The sequence below is a fragment of the Athalia rosae genome, chromosome 2, assembly GCF_917208135.1.
Source record: "Athalia rosae chromosome 2, iyAthRosa1.1, whole genome shotgun sequence".
Classification (NCBI taxonomy): domain Eukaryota; kingdom Metazoa; phylum Arthropoda; class Insecta; order Hymenoptera; family Athaliidae; genus Athalia; species Athalia rosae.
This window is the reverse complement of record NC_064027.1, coordinates 15,690,076-15,706,582: the sequence shown is the minus strand read 5'-3', so window position 1 is coordinate 15,706,582 and position 16,507 is coordinate 15,690,076. Positions and strand designations below refer to the sequence as shown.

At 47.3% G+C, this 16,507-nt stretch overlaps 1 protein-coding gene across 6 annotated transcripts in view; it reads right to left on the bottom strand.

Moving 5' to 3' along the window:
• Nucleotides 1–16,507, bottom strand: part of LOC105692071 (unconventional myosin-XVIIIa) — a 102,468-nt gene that overhangs the window by 7,892 nt on the left and 78,069 nt on the right. For 4 of the 6 annotated variants that reach the window (XM_012411014.3, XM_012411016.3, XM_048650436.1 and 1 more), the window contains 3 exons: nt 1,400–1,528; nt 1,167–1,310; nt 883–972 (listed from right to left, as the gene is read on the bottom strand). In XM_012411014.3, the coding sequence (XP_012266437.2) occupies nt 883–972; nt 1,167–1,310; nt 1,400–1,528 (363 nt within the window). Of the gene's footprint in view, nt 1–882; nt 973–1,166; nt 1,311–1,399; nt 1,529–2,264; nt 5,554–16,507 lie in introns of those variants that run through there. The other 2 variants (XM_012411018.3, XM_012411020.3) reach the window with 2 other exon arrangements.

The window sequence follows — 16,507 nt, the reverse complement described above, 5'->3', positions numbered from 1 at the left end:
GAAAATTTACAAACTGAACTGCGTGGACGTGAAATTACCGTAAATCGATATTGTTAACAGATCGAGAGACCACGGTACGTCTTTGCGATTGACGCACGCGTGAGTTTTCAAAGAGCGATTTCAACCCGATCCGACATGGCGTGAACTCGACGACTGAAGATCACAGCGTCCGAAGGGCCGTCCGAGATGAAAAAGAAATTACTCAAGCGGCACATTGTGATGAACGGATCTATTCACGCCCTCCGCACACGGATTCGAATGACTTAATTTCGGACCATGGAAACGCACAAAAGGATTCTTATGAGCGCTAATCGAGGCTCATCAAGTTAAATACATGCTCGACTCGAAACCGAAATGGCGAACAATGCCGAGCCTTTATTTTGACGGAGTTCAAATAGGAGGTGAATAGACAGAAATAATGGCACGGAGTGGTGTTCGATGAATGGTCCACGTCACTCGAGCGCGAGCGAAACGAAAAATTTCTCCAACGATTACACGATTTTTTCCAAACAGTGTGAATATCCGAGGGAAAATTCGGTTTTCCTAAAGCGAATAGAAAACTCCTCAATATTACGAGCGTGAGAACGCGGCGCGAAGCTTTTAGAAGTTCACAAATTTGATTGATGGCCGCCCGCAGAATTGAACAGAGACGATGAAAAGTCGGTGTGGATTATTTTACCCCCAAAATAATCGGAATCTGTATCACGACGGGAATTTTTTTTTGGCAAAATTTTTGGACATCCGCCAAACGTTGTTATATCTTATTTCTATGATTCGCGATGACATTTCTCGCGCGCGATCCTTCCAAGATATCTGCGATCCGCCGTATCGATTTCACGATCGGTTTCAACAAATCAAGGTTTAAATTTCACTGAAACTCACCTTCGTCTCCAATTTGTCGTTGTCGTGTTTCAGGTGATTCCTTTCTTGTTCCAACCTTTCGACCTTCGCCCTGAGCACCTCGAGTTCTTCCTGCAACCGATCGGTAAAAGACAAGTGTCAACCGGTGATTATACTTTCTTTATCTGTCCCGCGACTGGTTGGACGGACAAATTACACGACGACAGAGCGTCGTACGTTCGACTTTCGCTTCACGGTTCGCGAAGTTCGGAATAATAATTATTGGTCACGATGGAAATGAAACGCTTCGACTGGAGATCACTCACCGTTCTCGCTTTCAATTGATCTTCCGTTCGGTGAACGTTCAGCAAGGGTGCCACCTTCACGTAAAGACGCCACCAGGGCCATTCTCGCACCGACATCAACTTTCTCACATTTCTCTGTATGCACCGCACCGCCATATCCTGGAGCTGAGGTGAACGAAACGAAATACCAGTGAGTCAAAAATGAGAGATATTAAAAAGGCAAGATCATCGCTGGAGTAAAGGTGTGTACGTACCTTCAAGGTGTTGAGTTTGCGACGCGCCAGATATCCGCGGCATCTCGCCTGCAGTAAGATAACGTGACCGGTCAGTTTCTCGTCCCTCTGCGACTCCAGTTGTTCCAAGGCTCCGGAGCGGAAAAATATCTGCGAACAAAAATTGACACGCGTCCAATTATAACGAGATTACGACGATCCGGTTGCGAGGAATGAGCGAGATAGGGCGCAATATATAGTAGAAGCAAAACCGTTAAACGCAAGAAGTAATGCAAGCAATTTTTTTGTTTGTTTTTTTTGTCAGCTGGGTGAACGTACGCGATGTACCTGTATGGCAATTTTTTGTTAATAAGCCTGCGCCGGAAGTATAGAATGTATTCAGCAAACATATGAGAAGAAGAAGCGGCTTAGGATTAGTGAAATTTTTACAAAAGCCAACCAATGAGCGTTAAATCGTGGTGGAGTACGAATCGATGCAGCGTTAGAAAATTCTACGGTTCGGAGAAATTTCGAATTAATTTTCACCGTCAACGGACGATCATTCGCAAGGTCGATGACCGAAGAAGGAATATCCGATTCGAGTAACAACGGATTTAGCGGTCACGTCGATTGAGTAATCCGTAACACTGCAGGTAATGCAATTAAAAAAGCGAGACGTGACGTTGCGCGATTGAAACATATAAATCCAAAAGAGTTCCCATCACTTCGACTATCGCACGAAACGTTTACGCTCGTTACACGGAAAGGAAGGAAGGAAACCAGGCGTTCGCTGAAACAGCATAAATAATCGAACGAACGGAAATACAAAATGAAAAAATCATCGTGATCGTAAAAAAAAAAAATAAACAATCCCTGCAAATTAATTCCACAACCAAGCTCCCACTACCTGAGTACGGTAGCGTGTAGTTTTAATGATGACCTGTTGTCTTTCGGCCAATGGGATAGCCGCAGAAGCTGTTACAGAAGCGCTATTTTTCAGAGTTGCGGCACCGGCTGCAGCCTTCCAGCTTTCGCTCTCGCTGCTCCTTTGACTTGGCGATTTTGTTTCCTCCCAGCTTTCGATGCTGCTCGCGCCGCTCGAGGTCGACAAACTTTTTCGCGCCAATTTCTTCTCGTCGCTGGGAACGAATCGTTGAACTATCGGCGTGGCGTTGAACACCTCTATAGTCCTCTCCAAACTGGTGTCCAGATCCTGGATAATCTCCTTGAGAAACTCCTCGCTCTTGTTGAATTTTTTCAACTGCTCCTGACGGTCCTTCCACTCGGTGTCGTTCTCGTTGCTCATGTGTCCGCTGTCCTCCGAACAATTGTCGTCGGATATGTAACCGCTGATCTTATCCACTTTGTCCTTCTTCGATAAATCCTTGTTATCGTCGATTATCGGGGTAATGGGCACGGCTTTTTCCTTGCTCCATTCGCCGTGGCCGATGATTTCCTTCGACGTGGGCGCGGCCTGCTGAACGACGTCGGTATTTTTGCAGTTGAAGAAATTGACGAGGTGTTCGATGTCCTTGGCGCGTTTCGCGCTGTTCAATCTCTTCGCTTCCAATACCGCGTCTGTCGGCAGCGGAACCGGCGGTGGTTTCTTCGTGAGGTTAACGGTGCTCGAGTTGATCTTCGGTTTGCTCGCCGACTTGCAGGGTGACGACTTTGCCACCGGGGTTTCGATCTGCTGCGATTTTTTTATCTGGTTCTCCCAGTTTCGCCGGATTTCCTGGATGTTGGTCTCCGGTTCACCTCTGCGAAGGAGACTCTCGTGACTCTTGGCGAAGCCTCGACTACGTTCCAAGGTCTCCTGACTCCGCGTAAGGTTTTCCTTACTCCTGGCAAGTTCCTCTCTGCTTTTGTTCAGATTCTCGCGACTTCGCGAAAGCACTTCTTTGCTCTTCTCCAGATTGGCGCGGCAAGTTTTCAGATCTATTTTCACCGGTTTCGACGCTTTAGCGTCGTTCTCGTCGTCGTCCAATTCGGCCATCAATTGTTGAACGCGTTTCTCCAGGTCTACGACCTGGTGGACTTCCAGCGGCACGGACTTTGTCCGCAAAAGCTCTTTTTTCTCCACCGGAACTTTTCCGGCGGTGGTTTCATTCTTCAGAACGTCGATCCCCTCCAGAGAGCTCCTGTGATCCCTGAGGTTCTCGTAGGTTAGCGAATCCTTCGTCGTCGTTGGCAAGTTCGACCGGCAATTTTGATAAATCGAATCATCCGCTTTCGCTAGGGAACCCTGACAGTTCTCGTAAATGTGTTCCTCGACCGAACGGTCGACCTCGTCGCAACCCCGCACCATCTTCGGCGTAATTCCCTCTGCGCAACGATCTACGCGAGTTAGATCGCCCAGAGATGAATTAACAATGGCCTGAGGAGGTGTGGCGAAATGTTGGGTGAACAGAGGGATACGACTGGGTCGCAATCCCGATACGGATTTCGCCCTCGACATTTTTCCCGCTCCCGAATCGCACGGTACGCTCCACAGGCTGGTCGTCCTGTTGAGGATCCCTCTGCTCTCCGACTTTCCATTTCCGGGGTTGCTTCTGCTGTATCCGTTCTGGATTTGCCTGTTTTTAGGGGTGACCGCCTGATGCTGTTCGGAGTCTGCAGGGACGTTCCACAGACTGGTGGATCGGTTGAGACTCTTTCTGCGAAGGGCGTCCGGCTTTTTCGGAATTTTGTCCGGTGTGCAGGGCAGCCCTTTTTTCAGCAGCGCTCTGTCTTCCAGGATGGTACATGAGTTCTCCTTGTCCTTGCGTTCCGATTTCTTCCTCGCTTCGCTCTTCGCGGGGCTCAACGAGAGCGTGCTCCTGCTCAGTCTGCTGAGGGCCGGACGAGCTTTCGGAGTTAGCTGGGAACATCGGGCCGCCGGAACGGGGCCGTTACCGCTGCAATTATTCGTCGGCGAACCGGTGTCGTTATCCGATATTTGTATCACGGTCACGTTTTGCGCGGCCGACTTCGTCGCCGCTGTCGTAGCACCTCGCGCACTTTTTATACCAACGGCACTCGCCCCGGATCTATTCGACGGGGAGGTGGTAGCGATCGGCCGTTTGTTGCTCGTCGTCGAGTTTCTCTCGTCGTTTTTATTGCCACTTTGTTGATGCTGAGGCGGCGGCGAGGCCGTGGACAGCGTCAACTGTCTCGCGATATTCGACGTGCTCCTGGCTTTCGCCAAACGTTGACTTCCGGACGGCGACCAATTGGGGCCGTTGTACAACTTTTGGATACCGGTACTCCCGCTCTTCGGGACACAAACACCCTTTGCCGACGCCATGGTTACTTTGTTATATCTACTTCCGAGCGATCAATGGTCCGATCAGCGCGCGAGTCGACGCATAGATTTCGAATAGAACTTGTCCGAGTTTCACGAACCTCTTCTTCTTTTTTTTCGCACAACGATCGTCCGACGAACGTGACACTCGAGTCGTTCGAAGGTTCTCCTGTGTGTGATCACGACTCGCGATCGAGCTCGCGTCTCTCACAGGTATAAATCATCAACGACACTCCGATCCGGTGGGAGTCGTTGACAGCCTCCTTACTCGGCTATCCTCCACCCGATTTACAATGGGATCCTTGTGGGATCGAGGGTCTTCGGCAGTTCGAAAGAGAATCTGCATCTGCGGTTCGACCGGGTGATCCGCTTCGCGACACCGTGACAAGAATTTTTCTTCTTTTTTTTTCTCCTATTCGCACTCCGGAGATACTCGAGCGATTTCTCTAGCACCGCGAAGGCATCGCCGTAAGACTCGGAGGCACTTGCCGATTCCGATACGGGATCGCACGGAGCGTGATAGTGTCGGGTGCCTCGCACTTTTTTCTCGAGAAACGCAACGTCGACGTTCGCAGAAAGCGTGACAAAAATGGAGAGGCCGAGAAACGGCGCGATGTATCGCCTCCGACCTTCGCCGAGAAAAATCAAGCTTTCGAGGAATTTTCGTGTATCGATTTCGATCCGCGACCACCCGACGAAATTCGATCACGAACGCGCTCCCGGTCGGTCTTTCTTAATTCGAGTAGATTTTCGCGTTTCTTATCGGCTCGGTCAACGATATCGCATATTTTCACAGAGATCCGATCGACCGTGATTCGTCGACGGTTGAAATCGTCCCGAGTACTGCGACGGAATAAGCGAATTTGAAAGCGAGACGGACTACCGGCGACATTGCAGCGCGCGGCACTGGCTAGGACTGAATCCAGGAACACGATTCTCGGCATCGAGAGACGGGGATCCAGTCAGTCAGGTGCGCCCCCCTGTGTCTCCTGTGCACCTTGTTCCCCACTTCCCGCACCTGACCGTACCGAAGAACCGACACAATCGGTACCCTCCCGTCCACGCGACCGGTTGCGGCTCCGACTACCGTAGCCGGTATCGTCCGGCGACTACTTGTACCGCCTAGCTCGCGATCGCCGGCTCCTGTACGGTTACGAAAAATAAACTTCCCCTGCAACGCTATTATTAATTTAAAACGAAGGTTAAATTCTGCACCGATTGTCCGCAACGAGACCGGGATACATTATCAATCGGTAATTGCTAATTACGCATTCGCGCCGCCTTCGGATATCATCTTCCTCGCTGCGTCTGGAAAAACGATTTATTCGGATTCGGTACACCGCTGTAATGATACATCCCATTCGGTTTCCCCTTCACGTTGTTGCCCCCGTAGGAAAGAGCTCCGCGGCGATACGGAGGAGCGGAGTAATTATTTCTGCGGGATCGTGGAACGGCGGGTAAATAGAAGCGGAAATGAACTGAGAATAGAATTAGAATATAAGAAAGATGTTACAGGGAGGAGGAGGACTGATTGCCCCGCGCTTCCATGTGAGGTAAGTCAGGTTACGTTGTACATAAGCGAACGGTGGAATATATGTATGTATATATATATATGTATGGGAGTAGAGCGAGATCGGGAGCTCGATTATAAGGGGGGATAACAAAAAAAAAAAAAAAAAAAGGGAAGTGGAATAAAATTCTAGCCTGGGAAGCATCGCCAGACGGTAACCGTGTAACCCTATGCAACGCGATTTCATCGCCGTAATAATAGGTGGACTACGCAGAATTCGCTCTTGTATAATATATAATACGGATGGGGAGAGCAAAAGAAAATAGAAGAGAAGTAGAACAATAAGAAAAACAGAGCAGGGAATTAATTGAACGAAATAATGTGGAAAATGGCGGGTATACGAATCCGGTGTAAGTACGTGAAATAATCGCACGCTTCACCGGCGAACCGGCGCGGTGTAGGTTGCATAATTTTCAGCATACGTATTACACACATATGTATATATAAAGTGTCGCGCATCTCGTGCGAGACGATCGTCGCCGATATATTATTCGATCTCCGTTGAATCGAGTTCCAATGCCCACGCGGATCCTCCGTGCAGGTTTGACTCGGGTGAATCGAAAAATATATCGTAGGAATATAACTCGACGAGGAAGACGAAGAGCAGCACTCACCCAGTGAAAGTGGTCTCGAGGCGCGGCCGAGACATTGAAAAATATATCCCAAGTGGAACAGTTTTATCGCGCCGTGGTTCGAAACGCCGTACTCTACGTAGAGTACACGTACGTATGTATGTATGTACGCACGGTATACGATCACCCACCTATCGTAATTCCGCTGCTCTCTCTTTCTCGATCGTGCGAGCACACGACGCATAAATTTTGAATCGGTATCGGATAAAATGAAAAAAAAAAAAGGAAAAAGGAAAAATTAAGAGGAACGAAAATAAAGCAGAAGGCAATAACCGAATCCCGTCCGACAAGGAGAGACGGATACCCACGCGGTGGAAAAAGCGCGTCGAATCGCTGGAGGAAATTTCGTGTACATTCGGCCGACGATCGCCGAAAGAATTTCCTCACAGATAACGAATCGTTCCGAGGCCGATACACGACACCGCGGAACGACGACCGACAAATTTCCATGTCTCAACCGAAACGGGACACTCGTTGCGCGATGATAATAAAATCGACAGATTTCCAATGAATAATATTGTCAAATTATCTCCGTTACACGTCGTTTTTCCGATCATTCTTCGGAATTTCGATGTACCGGCCGCGGCCGGACTCTGCGTCCCTTCTTTTTTTCTGTTTTTCTGTTTTTCTCGTTTTCTCCTAAACTCCCGGAATCCCTTTACACGGAGGAGAAAAATAGGCAGAACATATTTCGAGGCGACTCCTTTCTCGGGCGAACGTGAGCGCGGTGCTAAGCAAGCAAAACGGTGAAGGATCGGGGTGGTGGTTGGGAACCGCGTCGTTGCACTAATCCAAATACTGGCGGACCCGAGGGTTTTGTCCGACTCGTTATATACCCCCGTAGCCGCGCTACGGGTTCTTTCGCTCTAAAATCCTGCTCGAGATTCTCGACATTGGCGCACCTGCTTACCTGTTAGGGAACGGAGCGCGCAACGTGTAGGCACACCGGAGGTGGTACGGGGGGCCGGGGAGGGGGGGGGAAGGGGGTCCTGATATTCTGCTTGATATACGCTCGCGACGACGCTGCAGCATCCGAACTCGGTTTGTATCGAGGACCGGGGAGGACCCGATGCTGTTACTTCTGACTATTTATATATTGTACGTATACATGTGTGTATATATATATATATGTATGTATATACGTGTGTGCGTCCGAAGTTTGTTGCGCAAGTAACACATAAACCTTAGCGTGTCAGAAACGCAGAGACGCGTTGGCCAACGACAGAACTTCCAACGATGTTGTTAACTGTAATAATATTTACGATTCGACAAACGTTGCGCAATATACGGCGCATTATGCGAGATATAAACGGAGCCGATCGTCTATGAAATTAATTATTACCAAAAGCGACACGACGAGATAACACGAATCGAGTACACGTTGTAACGAGGGTGCGTCTCTCATTGCCTCTCCGACCTCCTGCACCTTATCACCCTTCGATTTCAGTTTTGGTCCGACGGCTTCTTTTTCAAGGTTTCGTTTATTTTACATCTGCATTCGTTTTTTTTTTTTTTTTTCGTCAGCTGACGAAAAGGGAGGAAAACCTTTTTTACCCGGTCGAGCGAAACGTTTCAAAATCGTTTCGCAAGGGTGTGAATTTTCTTCTACCTTTTTTCTTTCCGCAAAAAACTGAGGGTAAAAAGAAAAAATGAAAAAAAATCGAATACCGACGAAAAAGATGTACGCGGTGTGTATCCCCCGTGCAAGATTAAATTTTGGACCGGTAATATTCCGCTGTATACGTATATAGACTAAAATTGATGCCGGAAGACTTACGTAAACGATTTCAATTCGTCGATCGGCTAACGGTCTAGATATATTATTCGTACACACGTAAACACGTACGTACGTCGGCAGTCGTGGATTTGATCGGGTCTGCATCAGCGAAACGATTCGATATTCTGACAAGACTATTATTAGATGACCGTGTATATATGTATATAGTTTCCAGTGTATCGACGGCGGAGCGGATTATTACGTACACGAGTTGTATACATGTACAGTGTTGTGCAGCTATCGGGATATTTCGATCGAATTTAAATAAACCCGACGAACCGGAACTGGAATATAAAATCGGAAGATTGTGCGGAAAAACGTGAGAGGATGAGACGGAATGAGAAAAAGTAAGGAACAAGAGCGAAACGATAGGTACAGACCGGAGTCGAGAGCTTAATGATCTCGGTCGTTAGCGGGGCTAGTAACGACCGGGGAAACGGATCATCGCGTAGTAGGTGACGTTTGTATTGACCGTAAAACAATGAAAAAAAAAAAAAGAAAAGAAAAATCAAAAAATCAAATTAAAAAAAAAAACACCAAGAGAAGATATGTACGAGGTGTTGGGCCTGCTTTATTGTGGCCAGAAACATGCGGCGCGCTGTCCGACCCGCGAAAGCCGAACCATGGTAGCTAGTGTGTAATATACCTGTAGAAGAGAAGAGGAGGAGAAAAAGGAATGAATAAAGAATGAAAAAATAAGCGGGAAGATCGATGAGCTGGGTTGGGAAACCGCGTTCGTAAAACACCTGAAACTCAATTCTAGTTTTACAGCTATCGAAAAATAGAAACGAGCTCTGCCAGCGCCCCGCCAAGAGGAGTTCATTATAATGTACACGAGATTCTCGGTATACATAATGGACACGGATGTAGTCACAGACGGTAACCCTCCCCGGATAATCTCGTTTATTGAATCCAACATCGTATCACGTATACAATAATTGTAACGTGAAATTACATTAGAATTGCTCGTTGACTTTCGTGTCTATATTTCTCTATACTGTACCGACGCTTCGATCACGTCTCTTTCGTGTCTAACGGTACGTCATACGCTCGAATAACGTTGTATTGCTATACCTATACTCGATCACACCACGGGGCGATTGTCGTACGGGAAGATAATTAATTTCGCTCAAAGCCGGCGGAAAAATGCAAACGGCGATCTAATTCGAATCGCTGGAGACGGGAAGGGGTCGCCGCTGATAACGAACGAACGGGAATTTTAATCACGCGAGTCGCACGCCGGCTACCTTTACAGAGCGAAACTTTGGGCGTGAGCGTCTCCCGGAGGTACGTAAGTCGCGTAAACGATCTCGAGCCGTGAGGGACGTTTGACCTCAACGACCTCAGCGTTCGCTGCGATAAATTCCAGGGCGTCCCCTGAAATGCGCTCACAATCTGCGACTATCTCCGCGTTGAGAAGGGGGGAAGGGGGGGGGGCTAGAGACCCGCGCACCGATGCACCGCGTACCCGAGGGACTCTCCTTAGGGCGCCAACGAGCCTCGGGAAATCACGTTTCGAATCCCGCGCACTCCGGCGTACCGCCGCGTCTCCGTACCCTAGCCGTTACAGATAGGTGGTACGGCTCGTTTTGCGGGCTCAACGCCGGCTCAGCGATATCTATCATCTACGTAGCGCTCTGTACTTTGCGCTACGAACCGACCCAGATGCGAAACGACGTTCGTATAAGATGCAATTACCCCGGGCTTTTCTTATTCCGTAGTACGTACGTACTGCACTGCACGTTGTGTACGATACCCGTGGGCAGACGTTGTGTGCTCGTCGAGCGCATCGTCGATGCTTTTGAATATACACGGTGCGCCCAGCGGTGCCTCGAACGATCATTGTTTTTAAAAACTACGGAGAAAAGCGCGACGAATCGCTTTTTGCCGATTTTTGGCGATCTAAAAAAAAAAAAAAAAAAACATGGAAATCGAATTTTTCTATTCCCTGAGAAACCGGTTTTAATTAAAAAGTGCGACGATCGAAAACGAGGTTCGATCGGTGGCGAATATATATAATCGCGAGCGCGTTGATATTGTATTCCGTTTTTCGAATCGGTTGGAACGTCGTTATTCGCCGAAGCGAATGATTTAGCGCGGTGCACAAAGAGGTCAGGAGAGTATACGGGGCCATTTGCAATCAAGTTCGCGCGCAAAACAATGTAATTTATTGCCGCGCGGGCTGGATAGTTTTTTTCGGCCGACGAAACACACGTTGATTTAAACCCCCGGTGCGGTCGATACATGTCTGCGGGTCGTTTAAAAATTGCGTTCGTGCGGCCGACTCTCGGCGACTTCGGAGATGCAGCTGCGTCGTAACTGCGACGGCTGACGGCGGGCCGTCCCGCGGTGCGATTCTCCGCTCACCGGTACACACGCGAAGGAAGACGTTCGATAAATTGGGGAATCGCGGAACTTTCTTAGAATCGGTTGTTCCGAATTGAAAAACTTTTTTTTTTCTGTACGTTGTATTTTCAAGACCTCGAAAGACGCGGGGAACGCGTTTTTTTCAACCGAGGATAAGAAAGAGGAGAAGAAGTACGCGAAGCGATTATTTTTCGCAGACGCGATATCCTCATCGGTATCCGCGAACGGCGTAAAAATTAACGTTCCGATGAAATGGTGAATTGCGATTGTGAGTTTGAATAAAATTCTTCATGCAGTGGCCCCGCGCTACAAAGCGAAGATACCGGTGAAAGATGAACGCAACCCGTATAAATATAGTTTCTATTTAATAGAGCCGCAATCAAAGCTGGCAACGCGCATCACGCGGCAATAATTATCATATTAATTAGCCAGGCAACGTTCTTTTTTTCTTTCTTTTTCTCCCCATAACGAACGCTCATCGCCCGTAGCTGGGTCACCCTACTTTACGGGCGGAGATCTTACGCCATCCGAGCGGATTGCAATACAACGTCGAAGGATAAATGTCAAAATTATTCGAATCGTACGTACGCCGCGCTTCCGTCGCCGAAGCCTCAGAAATGCGGAATCGGTTCACGGTGTAATTTCTGGATCGCGCCGACACGAGTCGAAGTCGGAGCGCGGACGCGTGGAGACTTTTCTTCGCCTCGCCGCGCAGCGGGACACGTACATTTCTCGTGTCATTCGATCGAACGCGTCTTTCATTATTTTCGGGTAGCGATGGGGGCCCCGGTGTATTCGGATCTATTCGAAGCGGACACGGTCCACTTCTCGAGACTCCGCGTACTTCGCCCTCGTTTTGGTTGTCGCCTTCTTTTGTCGGAGGCGCGTCCGATTCGCCCCGTTACGCTGCGACTAGTTTTCATCTACTTTGTTACGGATGGAAGAGCGCCGGGACGCCCGCGATGCGCTCGCCGACAATTCTCTGTTACGGGAGTCTGAATTTACGGTGAATTTCTGGTGGTGTGCACTTCACTTTGAAACTCGTTACGAACGAACCTTGAAAACGCCGACGTTTCATATCCGAGCGATGAAACCGCTCGCCAGAATTGAATATGGAGAGACTGCGGCTTGTACGTATATGGGGGGGTTTATGTATGGTGATGATGGACTTGCATTTTTTACGCGGGTGGAGAATCGGAATCGTCATAATTAATTAATTAGCTGCCGTGACAGCGAATGATAATGGAGAGTAATTAGAAAGTTGTAACGTTAAATTTTACGCCCTGCAGTTCATTTCTCTGCATCTGTTATTCATATTTATGTATATACCATATGAATATCTATAGCCTAGATCAGGTATATACGTACAACTTTGAACGGAGAAACGAGTTCTGAAACGTTTTCCAAATTCTAAAGATCATGAGAAACGCATATAATATACAGAAAATTTTTTCATCGTCGATGCCCATTAAAAACGTGTAAGTTATGCAAATAATATATATATATATAAGGTGATTTCGAGGAAGCGCCGTGTATCGCTGATTTGAATACGGGCGTTAGATGTACCGTCGAACTCCGTAACGTGTTAAATTTTTAATTTAAAAACTGGTTTTTCGAAAGTCAATTTTTTTCAGGAGAAAAAATTAAAAATAAAAAAATGAAAAACTAAAAGAATCCCCTAATACGTTCGGCTTATCTCTTCTTTTTCTACCGCTCGAAGAGAGCCGACTGTATATACATACGTATATCTTTGCTCGGCGTTCGTTCGGAGTCCCAGAAACCTATATTCATTGTTTACTCATCAATCATCGCTTCCTCGCGGTCGGGACACACGTGAACCTGCAACCTACGCCTTTTTCACGGTTAGTGAACCGTCTCCGCAACGCAGGTACAACGGCTACCGCCGCCGCTGAGCAACCCAAGCGCTGAATAAAGCTCGCGCGCACTAGGTAGGTAGGTAGGTAGGAAAGGTAGATATATTAAGAAACTTTCGGTGTTTACTCAGCTGCAATTTACGCGCTTCTCTCATAATTACTTCGACTATCACCGCGTACACGCGATGCACCCGTATTCTCTCTCTATATATATATAGTACTTTTCGCTCCTAGCGCGTGTTGTCACTTTTTATGAAGAGAATACGCGCGTTCACGCTTACTCGAGCCGCGAATCGTGACTCCGTTTGTTTAAACGGCCAACGCTTTCCGTGTCGCGTCTAACGCGCGATCCGTGTCTCAGGTAAAAAAAAAAAAAAAAAAGAAACTTCGGATTACAAAATTGAGGTTGTCTTGGTTCATTTTTTTTTTTTTTTCTCATCAAAATGAAGCGAATATCTACGAATGGCAAAATTGAACGAAAATTTCGGCTCGCGTGCCGTCAGGAGTCGAAGTTCTTGGTCCGAGGAATTGAGCATAAGAGTCACGATATACGCAAGCTGGTCAGTCCGCGCCCGCGGTTTGTCAAACTTTTTCCTCTGTTTCTTTTTTCTTTTTAATTTTTTTTCTCGTTTTTTGTGTTACGCACGATACTCATTCGTTAGATAACGTGAGGGGATCGGGCGCAGCTATATACCGCGAGGTACACGCATACCGCAGCCTGCACGGGTATAGCTGCCGATCGCTTAAAAGGTAGTTTTCCAAGGAAACTTGCAATTCTAGACGGTGTTTTTCAGTATCCGGTGAAAACTAGTTTCCATTTAGAGACGTGGTTGTAATTACCGTGGTGATTCGAAGAGAGAAATAACGAAGGAAGGAAAGAGAAAAATCGAAAAAAGATGGAAAATAAAACTGATTATAGTATATACGTCGAGACGTTCAACCTTTGAAAGACCGTCGACCGACAACGTCGACTACTTCGCCGCTAATGCCGTCTCGTCTTGGGTTTAACGCGATCCGGAGACATCCTCCGTATCGTACCTCGAAATTCGCATACGATCTGCGGCGTGCGCGTGCACAGATATTTGCGACCACGCGACGTGATACCGATTGGCGAACAGTAACGAACGAGCTCGATCGCGATGACGTGAGAAATTTTTTAACGACACGCAAGGATGAATTTGAATTTTGGCGCGATATCACGGTTGGACGATCGTAACGGATCCGTCACCTCGACGAGTTTTGTACGGTTGAATATATCGGAATTGTCATAATTTCCGAGGATGTAGAACAAAAGAATTTCAAGCGGCAATATTAACGCTCCTAAGTTTTCGTGACCGCCATTTTACTAACGCCGAGTGAGATCTAGATATTATCTTCCGATGTGATCGGACACCGATATCTGGACGTCAGATCCGACCGATCCAAGACTGACGATATGAATAGAAGAGCGACCACATATTCGTCGTACAAAGGAGATTCTTTTTTCGAACGCATTATTAAGAATTAAAACCGTTTACTTTTTATACGTCACTATGATGGCAAGTTGATGAAATTGCTAACATACAGGGTGTTGACAAATAACTGTGCAAAACTCAAGGGGGGGAGATAAAGCGCACTGAAACGGGTAATCTGCGAGAGAAGCGATTCATGTTACAGGTCATCGAAGGTCGAAGGTAAAGAAAATAGACGAAGCCTGGCCATTGGCACACAATTCGGAAGACGAAGGCTTCTTCGGTCGGGGTCCGTTAATTTTGAATATTATTCGTCAATTTTCAATTATTTTCAATTACTACAAACGATCGCCGTAATTGTCGGTCATCGGGCGATCGACCTGCGACCTTCGATGCCCCGAGGCGCCTGAACGCGACGACTCGAACCATAGGTTGTTTATATCTAACGATAGGCATACTCGTTTCAGCGCACGATTATTCGTAAACACCCTGTACGGTACGTGGCGAAAATTCTCGAGGGGAAAATTTGTTCAGGAACACGTGCTGGCGATCGATCGCAAAAAGACGAATGGCGTTGCATAAGGTGAATTTTGGATGATCCGAATCATGTGGCGGTGCAACGGCAGTAGCTAGGGTATAAGGTATATTAATGTAGCGACCGACCATCCATGACTCGAGTTCGAAGACTCGTTTATTTTCAGAGGCTTTGTACGTATACATATATATATGTATATTGTTACTCCGGGCTGTATATATATATTCGCCAGGGGCATCTGTTTGCCAGCGTTATAATGGATCAATCTCGGCGAATCACGATTGAATTCGGATAGCGATCGGTAATGAATGAAGCGAGGAATGTTTCACGGTGATCGGTGGTGAGACACGCCTGGTGGCTTCGTAGGTATCTTGGAGGCAACGAAAAAGCCGAGTAAATCTATCGAAATAAAACATCGCCCGGCTCATAAAAGCCTTTCTATGATCCGAGTCGCTGGCGATTCAACACAGGTGCCGTAGAGCGAGGACTCGATTCGAGTAATGTACCGTAGAAAAAACAAAAAAAAAAAAAAAAAAAAAAAAAAAAAACATCTCCATTAGCTTGCATAGTCGACGATAAAATACGAGTCAATTACGTCGAAAAGTGCATATTGTAAAATTGTATCCCTTCGAACGAACGAATGAAGAAATTCTTTGATTTCCAACCGTGTAAGACAATACGCCGAGAAACAAGCGTAAGTTCCGTAATGAATTTTATATCTTTTTCATTCCGTTTCGAAACAGGGGGGGGGGGGGGGGGAAGTGAAGGTAGGTGTAATTCATATTTACGGGTCTAATTGTAAACGCGAACGATGTATTTATCGGAGGCTCGGTAAATGGGAGTTTTTCTTATCCCTATACCCGCATCTCCCGGACGTATACATATACCACCGCGAGCCGGTAAGGATTTCTTGCGCGCGCGTATATACGTGTAATCTTGATTACGTAACATCCCATCATTGTGCGGCGTGAACTTGACCTACCCGAGACTGTTAATTAAATAATTAAAACCGTTAATTGGGATCTCTAATTAGACCCCGAGAGTCCGGATAATCTTCCGTACGTTTAGCGGCGGCGTTGCGGCGGGTATAGTCCGTAACAAAACGTCGATCGGCGAAGAAACGAGCGCGCGCTCGCAAAATGTTCTACTCATTATATAGCGGAGATGCACCTGCGATGTATATGTACTTATGTATAGTCTTGCGATGATTTCCGAACGTCGGTGTATCGAACAGGGGGGCGGGGGGGGGGGGGGGGGGGGGAGTCTATTTTGCCCCGGCGGAGATCAACGGGACGATATTGCGGCGCGGGTAGGTAGGTAACTAAACAAACATCGCCCCGTACGTACGTACGTAAGCGTGTAACGCGAGTGAAAAGTTATTCACCTCGGTACGAACGTATAAGGAATATTTTTAATTCGAGGCACGTTCGTTCGGTCGCGTCCGCTTATCATTTATGGCGTCTAAGACCGTTCGCGTGGTACGCGATTCAATTCGATTGAATTCCGTACGACTGACTTTGCACCGATCAGAATTAACGACCTACCATTTTTCTTTGCCGGATTCGTAACTAGGTATATGTATATATATATATATATACCTTACCCTCGCGTATACACGTTATTTACCGTATATTTATATATATACACATACCTCCCGCCGT